Source organism: Astyanax mexicanus, chromosome 25 (genome assembly GCF_023375975.1).
Source record: "Astyanax mexicanus isolate ESR-SI-001 chromosome 25, AstMex3_surface, whole genome shotgun sequence".
In the NCBI taxonomy this organism is placed as follows: Eukaryota; Metazoa; Chordata; class Actinopteri; order Characiformes; family Acestrorhamphidae; genus Astyanax; species Astyanax mexicanus.
Window position 1 is genome coordinate 7260486 of NC_064432.1, and position 13381 is coordinate 7273866.

Sequence of the window (13381 nt, forward strand, 5' to 3'; positions counted from 1 at the left end):
AAGAAAGAAAGAAAGAAAGAAAGAGCGGAGAGAAAGAAGCGACAGAAACAGAGGGGATGAAACAGAAAGCCACACATATTCATGAGTCCAGCCTGCTGGTTTAACACCATGTGTACAATGACAGAGAGAGAGAGAGAGAGAGAGAGAGAGAGAGAGAGGGAGGGAGAGAGAGAGAGAGAGAGAGAGAGAGGGAGAGAGAGAGAGAGAGGGAGAGAGAGAGAGAGAGGGAAAAGGGGGAGAGCGCTCTGCTTGAGCAATCATGCAGGAAGTGTGAGGCTGTGCTGCCATGTCAGCCACTTCACCCACACACACACACTTATACACACACACACACACACACACATACGAATGATGTCTGTTTCCTCTTTGTCTACCGCAGGATTATTCGCACTAAAGTCCAGCAGCCGCCCGGCCAATCAGGAAGCGTCTCTGCTCATAATTTAGGTAAGCTCCGAAGTTTGATGGCACTCTGATGCTGCCCCCGCTGTGATCTAACTGACGTACGCTCGCCTTCTGCACCCCTTCTGCACTCCGCATCAAGAAACTCCACCAAAGTCAGCCTTTAGAGGTCGAGAGTCATCACTGCGCTTCAGCTCTAGAACAAATATGCCGCTCAATTACTTTTTATTTAGTGTTTTTTCTTTATTTCTTTATTTAATTTATTTTCCACATTGTAGATTAATCATATTAAATATGAAATTCCTCAGAATTATTTTTTTAGGAATTTAATAGGGACTTCTTTTTGAAGGCACTCCTTCAAAACACTGAGAAAACTGTTCCAGGTGACTCTCCCTCAGATTCAGTACATATATATATATATATATATATATATACAGCTCTGAAAAAATCAGTTCAGAAATCAATATTTGTATGTTCTCCTCCTCCACCAGTCTTACACACTGCTTTTGGATAACTTTATGCTCTTTACACTCCTGGTGCAAATTAAGCAGTTCAGCTTGGTTTGATGGTTTGATGGCTTGTGATCATCCATCTTCCTCTTGATTCTATTCCAGAGGTTTTTTAATTTGGTAAAATCAAAGAAACTCATCATTTTTAAGCGCTCTTTAATTTTCTTTTTCCAGAGCTGTATTATATGCTGTATAATGGATACAAAAAAGTGTCGAACAAACCAGAATATATTTTATTTATTTTAGATTCTTCAAAGTAGAACGTTTTGCTTAGAGACAGCTTTACAAATCTTGGCTGGATTTTCTCAGTCAGATTTATGAGGTAGAGTCACCTGAAATGTTCAGCTTTCAGTTAACAGCTGTGCTGAACTTGTCAAGAGTTAATTACTTGAATTTCTTGTCTCATAATAAAGTGTTTGAGAGCATCAGTTAAAGTAAAGTAGTGAAGAGGTAGAGTTTATCCTTTGAAATTATCCTCAAGTGCAGTCACAAAGACTCTCAAATACGGCATGACTGATGAAACTGGCACTCGTTAGGGCCAGGAACATATAGGGACCTATCTGACCCAACTCAAACCAAGTCCCATCAGGTTTTCACTCTGTCCCAAGCTCATAAAATAAAGAATTTCCCAAAATATAAATGTATATTTTTAAAGCTGCAGATGTTTCCTTTTAGGATTGATCTAAATATGCCTCATAAACACCATCCTGAGATCAGTCTAACCCGAGAATTCCAAAATTTTACTCGAATCTAATCCAACTCAAACCACATCATCAGTTTTGACAACCCAATGAGCTCATCAAAATATAACCTGACCCAACTCAAACCACATCTAATCAGGTTTCAAATCTTTCCCAAGTTTGCCAAATGTTTACTTAAATCTGACCCAACTCAAACCAAAGTCAATTAGGTTTTAAATCTGTTCCAAACTATTAAAATCAAGAAATTCCCAATTTTTTTTGAGATTCTGGAAATCTCATAAGCTTTACAAAATGCCACTCTGAGGATTCCAAAATTTTACTCAAATCTGAACCAACTCAAACCACATCCTATCATGTTTTAAATCTGGCTTAAACTCTTAAAACCAAGAATTTCCCAAAGTATTAATTTATATTTTTAAAGCTGCGGATGTTTTCTCTCAGGATTGATCTGTAAATGCCTCATAAGCTTTAGGTAACTCCACCCTGAGTTCAGTCTGAGTCGCAAAGGTGCGACTGCACTCCTCCACTCCTCCACCCCTTACGAAGTGCGGGATGTGCCTCTGTCTCTCTGTCAGTAATCTTCATAATCGCACATCGCCGCTTAATCTAAATTAATTTTCCCCTCGCGCCGCGGCGGCACCGGCTCCAGATTACGATGATAAATCGTTCTCATGCTCAGGCGGAAAATTGAAATTTAGGGATTTTGAATATAGAGCGCTTTGCTTCGGGTCTCCGGTCGGCCAGGAGGAAGAAAAAAACAAAAAAAACACGGGCAGAAAGAAAGAATGAGAAAAGCAGATAATTGAAATGATAAATCAAGAGGAAAAAATGGAGGGATATGCATTCATTATGTTCTCCACATGGTTAGCAAACAAGTGCGAGAGAGGGGCGAGAAAAGGCCTTTTATCTCTTCTCACTCTGTCTCTCTCTTTTTCTTTCTATTTATGTCTATCTCTCTCTCTCTCTCTCTCGCGTGCACCCGCACACACTCTCGCCACTCCATTTTAGCGCAGTCTGTTGGGAGCCTGGATTAGCCGCGTCTTCCCACCTTGGCGTCCCCCGGGGGCCACCGTACTGTCACTCAAGCTGAAGATCAGCTGACAGGAAGTGAGATAAGGCAGGGAGACAGCGGCTGCGGGGCTGACAGGAAGAACCCTCCGCGGCCGAGCCGCCCGCGGCCCAGAGTTAGCAGGTCGAAAAGCCGCTAGCGCGTTAGCGTCTTATCCGCGCCGCGTACACAAAACACACTGACAGCTTGTTTTTCTAAAAGGGCTTTGGCAGCGGGAAAATGCCCAGTTGAGTAGTAAGAAAGCAACCTGCCAGATCAAGCTGAAGGTTTAGCGTTAGCCACGAGCGCTAAGCGCACAAGTCCAGCGCTATCAAGTGTCAGCTTCACAGAAAATGTATCACAAACAAACTCCCGCTGTCCACTTTGTTACACGGTGGATTACAGCTTTAATCGGGGCTGAAATGTTCTGTGTACCACCCAGTTCAGAGTCTGAAACTGACTCTAACTCAAACCTGACCTCGTCATGTTTTCACAATCCAACCTGACACTATCTCGCCGAATTTTACTGCAACCCGACTCAACTCAGATCTTGTAGTTACGTTTTAAGGCTAATGCAAAGCCAAGCTTAAGCACCTAAACTTAACTCAAACCTGGCCCAACTCAAACCACATTATTATGCTTTAAATACAACCCAAGCTCAACACATTTTTACTCAATCATGTTTTAAAGCTGACCTAAGCTTCCCAAAATTGTACTCCTGTAATCCTGACCACATCATCAGGTTTGATTTCCCACCTGAGCTCATCAAACATTTTACCTGACCCAACTCAAACCACATCGTCATGTTTTGAATCGGTCCCAAGTTCGTCAAAAATGAACTCAAACCACAGCATCACCAAGGATTCCAAAATTTTACTCAAACCTGACCCAACACAAACCACATCATAATGCTTTAAGCACAACCCAAGCTCAACAAATGTTTTCTCAATCATGTTTTAAAGCTGACCTGAACTTTTCAAACTTTAACTCAACCTGACAGAGTAAACTACATCATCCCACAAGACAGGAATTTTACACGTGTTAAATCCAACTCGAGCTCGTCAAATATTTGTTCAAATCTGACCCAACTCAGACACTATCCCATGCAACTCACAATTTTACCCAATCCTGTCCAGCTCAAACCACATCAACATGTTTTTAAGCTGAACTAAAATTTTCAAACTCATCACTCAATCCTGACCCAACTCAAACCACCAAATCATCAGTTTTGATATCCCACCTGAGCTCATCAAAAAATTTTACCTGACCCAACTCAAACCACATTATCATATTTTAAATTTAAAGTTCATAAAATGTTAACTCAGACCACACCAGCAAGTATTAAATCTAGCCAAAGAATTCCAAAATTTTACCCAATCCTAACACAACTCAAATAGCATCATCAGGTTTGATTTCCCAATGAGTTCATCAAAAACCTTTCCTGGCCCAACTCAAACCACACCATCATGTTTTAAATATGGCCTGAGTTTGTCAAATGTTGAATTGAACCACACCATCTAGTTTTAAATCAAGCCAAAGATTTCCAAAATTGTAGCCAATCCTGACACAACTCAAACCACATCTTCATGTTTTAAATTTGATCCAAGTTCGTCAAATGTTAACTCAAACCACAGCATCATATTTTAACTTTGTCTCAGGCTCACCAATTTTTTTTTATTAATTCATGTTTTTAAGTAGACCTAAACTCCTCAAACCTTTACCCAATCCTGACACAACTCAAACGACAGCATCATGTTTTGAATCCAACACAAGTTTTCCAAAATTTCACTCAAATCTGACCCAACTCAAACCACATCATCAGGTTTGACACTCCACCTGAGCTAATCAAAAATGTACCTGAACCAACTCAAACCACATCATTGTTTTAAATCTGGCCCAAATTTGTCAAATGTTAACTCAAACTACTTTATCATGTTTTAAATCAAACCCAAGGGTTCCACGTTTTTACTCAAATCTGACCAAACTCAAACCACGTCATCCCACCTGAGCTCATCAAAATTTTACCTGACTCAACTCAAACCACATCGTCATGTTTTAATTTGACCAAAGGTCACCAAATTGTTTTAAAGCTGACCTAAGCTTCTCAAAACTTCCCAATCCTGAAACAACTCAAACCACATCATGTTTTAAATCAAGCCAAAGAATTCCAAAATTGTATTCAATCCTGACACAACTCAAACCATGTTTTAAAGCTGACCTAAGCTTCTCAAAACTTTACCTCAAACCACATGGTGTTTTAAATCAAGCCAAAAGTTTTCAAAACTGTATTCAATCCTGACACAACTCAAACAACATCATCATATTTTAAATCCAACACAAGAATTCCAAAGTTTTACTCAAATCTGACCCAACTCAAACCACATCATCATAGTTTAATTTGACCAAAAGCTCACCAAATTTTTACTCAAAACTTTACCCAATCCTGACACAACTCAAACCACATCATGTTTTAAATCAAGCCAAAGGATTCCAAAACTGTATTCAAATCCTGACACAACTCAAACCACATCATCAGGTTTGACACCTCACCTGAGCTCATCAAATATTTACTTGAAACTCACACCACATCCCATCAGCTTTGAGGTAAATGTTTTGCTTGTAAAATGTTAAACTTCATTATCAAGTACTTCTTTATTTAACACTTATTTTGGACCCAACTCAACCTGGGTGCTTTCGACCAGTCGAATGCGTACATTTTATGGTGTTGTGTCTGAGGTGGGATGTTGTGTATGGTCATTATGAAGCTCCTGACCTCTGTGACCTGTCAGTCTCCACAGTGGCCGTGACCCAGGTCTCCGCGGTAACCAGTGATGCTGCAGGCTCCTCCTACTCCATCAGCGGGATTCTGGGGATCAGCTCCGCGGCCGACGCCAGCAAGAGGAAGAGAGACGAAAGTAAGGAAACGCTTGATTACGTGTTTTAAAGGGCACGATTTGCTATGAGCAATATGGGGCCACTTTAAAATAAGACTAGCCTTATGAAGGGCTTATAAATGGTTTATAAAGAAGATTTTATACAACAGTTATTTCCGACCTCACAATCTGATTGGTTGAGAAGTGTTCTAGCCGTGCTGATATTTGTGATAACATCACGGCCTTCTCACACTAAACTTGTATCACTCCGCCGACGCGTTGCTGAGTAACGGCGTATATACACACAGTACACCAGCAGCAGCGTTAGCTTAGCCCAGGCTAGCGCTTAGCCACGGCATGCTCACCTACAGCCCGCAGCGCTGGCTCGTCTTTTGTGGAAAAAAGGGAATGAAGGGAAAAGGGCTAATGCCGTCTGACAGCCAGAAGGGTAACTTAACCAGCCAGGCTAGGCTAAGCTAAGCTAATGCTGAGCTAAAGCAAGCTACGCTAACCTAACCACAGTTAGGCTTTGCTGCTTCAGGATCTGAAAAACTTGCTGTTATTGATGGAAGCAGGAATTCTGAAGGAGAATGAAAAGGTTTGTGACCTCAAGCTCAGGCTACTTGGGTTCTGCAGCAGGACAATGACCCAAAGCACACAAACAAGTTCACCTTTGAATGACTTAAAAAAAAAAACTAAATGAAGGTTTTGGAGCAGTGGTTTAGTTAAAGTCTGATTGAGATGCTGTGGATGATCTTAAACAGAATGTTTATGCTTGAAAAAAACTGAATTCCTCCACAGAGATGTGAAAGACTCGTTGCCAGTTATCAGTAAGCAACTTAGCTATTAGTTTCAGGTTTAGATTTTCCTTTAATAAATTTAAAATAACATTTAAAAAGTGCTTTTTATATTTACTCAGGTTTTCTTTGTCTGATATTTAAGTTTGTTTGATAATCGGGAAAATATTAGTTTGACAAAAAAGTACAATCAAAAGAAATCTGTAGGGGGAGGGAAAATAGTTTTATATGCATCCAGAAAAGCTGGTTTCTGGATTTCTCAATTTTATAAAATGCGAGATCACCTTTTGGACCTAATTACAGGAAATTTGACATTCTACAGTTAGCTTAATGATTTCAACAGGACGAAGCTCGTCCAGCGAAAAAACGTTTGCAGAACTGTGAGGCGTGTCCTCACTTTTGAGAGACACTGTACCAGCCAGTATTAGAGCTTAGATCGGGCCCAAAAAATCCGACCCGACCCAGCCCAAGCCTGTGCAAGTTCCGCCCGAGCTCGACCCAACCCGAACCATAAACCGTCATTATGAGCCAGAGCCCACCTAAATAAACTGTCTGTTTTCTGGCTGATTGAATGAGCGAAATATGATCAGAATTATGTTAATTAACACTTTAACATAGAAGCATAGAATTATTATTTAATTTTAAAGATTTTTAAGAACAGATAAACACAGTGCTGCAGGTCAAACACGGAGGAGTTCACGTGCGAGAGAGAGAGACACAGAGAGAGAGAGAGAGAGAGAGAGAGAGACAGAGAGAGAGAGAGAGAGAGAGAGATTTGCGTGTTCTGGTGTATGAGCTACTCACAGGTAAAGGTTCTCACACACTGTATCTCCTGTTTCTATTTTATCTCCTCGTGTTCATATTCTAATCCCATACATAATTCTGCAGCTCCCTCAGTTTTTCTGTCGTATTTTCGGCTAGCGCGAGCGCTTACAACTAGCACCGCGGACCGCGAGGTGCCGCCGCGCTGCCGCTGTTGTGCCTAATCCGACTCCCTGCTAAATCCGACTCCCGCTTCGCGGACAGAATCGGCACAAGACCCCCCGCTGTAGACCTGCGGGAGTGAAAACAGTGCTTATAAATAAATTAGTTTTTTCACTTTCAGTTTTCGTTATTTGGTTCGTTTTCGTTAACAATAATAATTGGTTACTTAGCAACATTGTGATTATCACACCAGAGCTTTATTTAAAAATAAAAATATCATTAAAAAACAGATGCCTGCATCTCAGACTATTTTCTGGAGCCCGACCCGACCCGGCCCGAGGAATGTCGTGGGAAATCTCGGCCCGGTCAGGTTGGGTTCGGGCAGACGATCTAAGCTCTAGCCAGTACACACACACACACACACACACACCTACAAACGCACACACACAGCACAGATGGAAGTGGCTGAACATTGACAGATGCGAGGGTTGGGGGATTGGACACCGCTGGCACGTCTTAGATAAACATCTCAATCCAACAGAGCCACTGTTTGTATGTGTGTGTGTGTGTGTGTGTGTGTGTGTGTGTGTGTGTGTGTGTGTGTTTGTGCACGTGTACATTAAAAAGCCATCTATGGCCAGACCCCTGCTGTACACAAGGCAGCTCCAGATGACACACACACACACACAGACACACAAACATGCATAGTGAAATAATGCATAGACACAACAGTAGGATGTCTGGTGTTATATCTAGTTATATCTAAGATTAAAACAAATAGGGCCTTATTTTTGCGATCTATAGCACACAGATCACCATACAGATTATAGTAAAGGTTGCAAAAAATAAGCCTTGTGCTACTTGAAACGCACAAAAAAATGTGAGGTACTAATTGCCCTTAATTATTCATGGGTGTGGTTTATTTTGGGCGTAACGTGAAATAACAATACCAATCAGTGTGCCGGTTGCCTCACATTCCCTTTAAGAGGCGGGTGAGCTCTGACTTTGGCACGTTCGTATCGTACGGCCCTCCTATGTGGCTACGATATGATTGGGAGGCTGTTGACTGTTGTCAGGGTTTTAATCAGTCGGTGGCGCACCAGTCAGTGTAGCTATATTCCTAAACTCTGATGCTATTAAGCAAGGAGATTGTATATTCGGTTTAGGTGAGCTCTAATCGGTTTTAAATAAAACTAAATACAAAAATCTACTGGATTACCTGGAAATCTGTTTTTTTTTTCTAGTTTAACTACAGAGTCACAGACATGAACAATTCTGGCAGAAAACCAAAACCAAACAACCAAAGCACAGTACATTTACTCCAGCAGTGCTATTCTAAATATATATTTACCTCGGCAGTGCCATTCTAATCATTAATGTACCTCAGCAGTGCTATTTTAATCACACACTTACCTCAGCAGTGCTATTTTAATCATACACTTACCTCAGGAGTGCTATTCTAATCATACACTTACCTCAGCAGTGCTATTCTAATCATACATTTCCCCTCATTAAATCAATAAAGTATCTATCTACCTACCTACACTTACCTCAGCAGTGCTATTTTAATAATGGGTTTGCTTGAGTATTGTCATTCTAATAATGAATTTACATCAGCAGTGATGATTGGTAAACAAATGCTAAGGCTAGCTCAGGTAAAGTCAGCTCGTCCGACATTACTTTCCTTGCCCTGTACAGCTAGTATCTTTCAGTCGGAAAACATAAAGTTATCCAAAAGCAGTGTGTAAGACTGGCGGAGGAGAGAACATGATGCCAAGATGCATGAAAACTTCTGAACTCTTAAAACTTTATGAATATGAACTTGAGGTATTTCAGCCAAATTCTCATTTTCTGCAAATAAATGCTCTAAATTACTGTATTTTTATTTGGAATTTGGGAGAAATGTTGTCTGTAGTTTATAGAATAAAACAACAATGTTAATTTTACTCAAACATAAACCTATAAATAGCAAAATCAGAGAAACTGATTCAGAAACTGAAGTGCTCTCTTCATTTTTTTGCAGATTACATTAGGTTGAATTCTACTGTATTGGATGTTCATTCTTTCAGCATATCTGACTTCTATTTCAGAGGCAGCTCTCTAAAAAAGGTAGAATGGTGGACAGGAAAACGTTCTGTTTCCCTGCGCTCTGTCCACTGTATCCAGCACGTATTCTTTATCAGCACCAGCACGCTTAATTGGCTGGCAAATGGTGGCAGAAATGACCATGTTTTGGCAGGAAGAAGCATTAAATTAATTCTCGCTCTGCCCTCTTGCTTTATGCGGCGTATGATGGGGAAAACAATATTAGTGATATTAATATTAATATGTTAATATAAGTTCTGAAAGAGAAAGAGTGTGATTTTTAGCTCGCACTCATTTACGCAAAAAAAGACGTACACACACTGTAATAGACACACACACACACATATATATTTATATTCTGGCATTAATCTATTCACCAATTAGAGCGATGCATGCCTGTTTAATTAACACAGAGCAGGACGGGTGACGGAGAGAGAGAGAGAGAGAGAGAGAGAGAGAGAGAGAGAGAGAGTGCTAAATGAATTTGTGGGTTTAATTGACATGGTGTAACTGCAGGAGGTCAGCTCAGTGACAGCGTGATACGCTCTCTCACAGAGAGCTGAGTATATATAGTGTGTGTGTGTGTATAGAGGTTGTGTGTGTGTGTGTGTGTGTGGTCTCAGGAAGAGGTTGACTTCTGCTCTTTGCTGGCTTGAATATTAAATAATGCACATTTTTTTTTATAGTTTTAGACGATCTAATAGATTTTTGGAGCAAATGAAGAGAGCACTTCAGTTTCTGAATCAGTTATTCAGATTTTGTTATTTATAGGTATATGTTTGAGTAAAATTAACATTTTTGTTTTATTCTATAAACTACAGACAACGTTTCTCCCAAATTCCAAATAAATATATTCTTATTTAGAGCATTTATTTGCAGAAAAAAAAAAACGCTGAGCTTTCAGACCTCAAATAATAATGCAAATAAAACAACAAGTTCATGTTCATAAAGTTTTAAGAGTTCAGAAATCAATATTTGGTGGAATAACCCTGGTTCTGTTTTTTCAATCACAGTTTTTTTTTTCATGCATCTTGGCATCATGTTCTCCTCCTCCACCAGTCTTACACACTGCTTTTGGATAACTTCATGCTCTTTACTCCTGGTGCAAAAATAATATTGTCATTTAGAGAATTTATTTGCAGAAAATGAGAAATGGCTGAAATAACACAAAAAAAAGATGCAGAGCTTTCAGACCTCAAGTTCATATTCATAAAGTTTTAATAGTTCATCAATCAACATTTGTTGGAATAACCCTGGTTTTTAATCACAGTTTTCATGCATCTTGGCATCATGTTCTCCTCCTCCACCAGTCTTACACACTGCTTTTGGCTTTAACTTTATGCCTGCACTCCTGGTGCAAAAATTAATTTGATGTTGATATTTATTGCAATTGATAGTACTTACATCTTCCACATTTGCTGACTTGCCATGCACAGTAGGTACAGATCCCTCCCTCAGAAAAAGTCTGCTGGCTAACCCCTGCTGTGTACTGTTGGAAGTTCTCAAACAAAATGACCGAAATGGCGTTTTTTCAGCCTTACACACTGCTTTTGGATAACTTTATGCTGCTTTACTCCTGGTGCAAAACAATTCAAGCAGTTCAGTTTGGTGGTCTTCCTCTTGATTATATTCCAGAGGTTTTTTAATTTGCTAAAATCAAAGAAACTCATCATTTTTAAACTGTCTCTTATTTTTTTTTTTCCAGAGCTGTATGTTGAAGACATTTATCAGCAACTCTTAGGGTTTTTTTTTTATTTCAAGTCATTTTAAAGCATTTCTATTGGACCATTTTTTTATGAAGATTTCAGACAACATAAAAAAACATACACAACCAGGTTATTGTGTGTTTTATTTATTTATTTATTTATTTGTGTTTATAATATAGGTAATATAGGTATAAGTGGTATAAGTGTGAGGTTCTTGTGAAGCAGTCATTAATGGGCTCTGTTTCAAACTGGGTGAACCGAGCAGCGCAGGGTCTGAGAGGTGGTTTTGTGTGTGTGTGGTGTGGTGTGTGTGTGTGTGTGTGTGTGTTCAGTGGAGCAGTACGGTGTGACCCACAGCTGCTCAGAAATGGGAAAGGAACCAGCAGCCAGTGGAGGGGAGGGACACGCAAGGATGCTTAGGATTTCGTTTACGCATATGTGTGTGTGTGTGTGTGTGTGTGTGTGTTTGGGGGAAGCCCCCGTGGTGACCCGCTGACCTCACTCGGGCAGAAGGGAAGTGAGCAGAAAGGGAGAACTTGACTTGTGGGGCCTCCAGAAACACAGTCATTGTGTCTGACCAGTCACTATAAACAGGGGGAGGAGAAAGAGGGAGAGAGGGAGAGAGAGAGAGAGGGCAGGAGGGAAGAGTAGAGGCAAAGAGGCAATATAAGAAAAAGAAGAAAGGAAAGAGGATGGAGGAGGAGACAAATGAGCAGAAGGAAAGGAATTAAGGATACAGGAGAGAGCAATATGAGAAAAGAGGAGAAAAGACAAGAAAACTAAAAAGTGAGGAAGGAATAGGAGAAAGGGAGAAAAAAATTAGGAAAAAGAGAAGAAAGAAGGGAGATTTAAAAGAGGAGAGAAGAGCAGAACATTAGAGGAGAGAATAGAGAAAATAGAAACAAAAAGAGGGGGAAAAACGAGAAGAAAACAAGGAACAAGGAAAAAAGGGACAATATAAGAGGAAAAACAAGAAAAAGGAAATATAAGAGAAAATAGGAAAAAAGAAGAATAATTAAAGGATGGAGGATGAGACAAACAAACAGAAGGAAAGGAAATGAGGATACAGGAGAGAGCAATATGAGAAAAGAGGAGAAAAGACAAGAACACAGAAAAGTGAGGAGATAAGAGGAGAAAGAGAAGAAAAGAAGGAATAGGAGAAAAGGAGGAAATAATTAGGGAAAGAGAAAAGAAAGAAGAGAGATTTAAAAGAGGAGAGAAGAGCAGAACATTAGAAGAGGAGAACAAGTGAGACAGAATAGAGAAAATAGAAACAAAAGAGGGTGAAATAAACACATGAAAGATAAAGGGGGAAAAAGTGGACAAAGATAAATAAATTGGTGAGAATAAACGAGAAGAAAAAAGGGAAACAAATAAGAGAATGAGGAGAAAACTATCAGGAAGTAAAGATATAAAGACTGAAAACTGAAATCTAAAAAAGAGACAATATAAGAAGAAAAAAATAGAAAAAGGAAATATAAGAGAAAATAGGAAAATAAAAGAAAAATGAAAAGATGGAGGAGGAGACAAATAAACAGAAGAAAAAGACATGAGGATACAGGAGAGAGCAATATAAGAAAAGAGGAGAAAGAACAAGAACACAGAAAAGTGAGGAGATAAGAGAACAAAAGAAATATACAAGGGCACGGCGGAAAGATAAGAACAGAGGAAGAACAGAGGAAGAGGAAAGTAAAAGAGAAGAGGACGATATTAATGAAGATAAGAAGAGGAGAAAGAATAAAAAACTAGAAAGGGGGGATGAGAACAGGACGGAAGAGTGATAGATAAGAAGATTTGGAGAGAAGTAAAGAGGAAATACGTTGATGAGAGAGAAATCGGAGGGTAAGAAAAGATAAAAGAAGGAAAAGAGAAAAAGAAAGGAGGAAATGCTTTTCTACAGGGACTAGACAAGCCGTGTGTGTGCATTTGCACATCTGTGTCAGCAGCAGACATATTTCACTCTGTCTGAAAAAGGAGGGGAGGGAAGAAAAGAGAAAGAGAGAGAGAGACAGATGGAGGACACTAGGAGAGAAGGAGGAGAGGATGGACAGGTGATACCTCTGAGCCGTCTTGCTTTCTTAGAGGTTTGGTGTCCCTCCTTTCATCCTTTCATAGCTTTAGACTTTGATCTGTGTAGGCTGACACACACACACACACACACACACACACACACAGCACAAGAAACACCAAACAAGCATAACATTATTCAGTTCCAGTTAGTTACTGTTTTTTTTCTTCTTTTAATTATCGTTTTTATTAGTTTCTGTTTACGAAAATGTTTTTTCTTTCACTCTAATTTTTAGTTATTTCGCTCGTTTCCGTTAACGACACATATTCAG

The 13381-nt window shown here is 39.7% G+C and overlaps 1 protein-coding gene across 3 annotated transcripts in view; it reads left to right on the top strand.

Moving 5' to 3' along the window:
• The window catches only part of pax5 (paired box 5), a 94773-nt gene that overhangs the window by 39270 nt on the left and 42122 nt on the right, over nt 1-13381 (top strand). For all 3 annotated transcript variants that reach the window (XM_022681744.2, XM_022681746.2, XM_022681747.2), the window contains exons 4-5: nt 380-444; nt 5447-5572. In XM_022681744.2, the coding sequence (XP_022537465.1) occupies nt 380-444; nt 5447-5572 (191 nt within the window). The remainder of the gene's footprint in view (nt 1-379; nt 445-5446; nt 5573-13381) is intronic.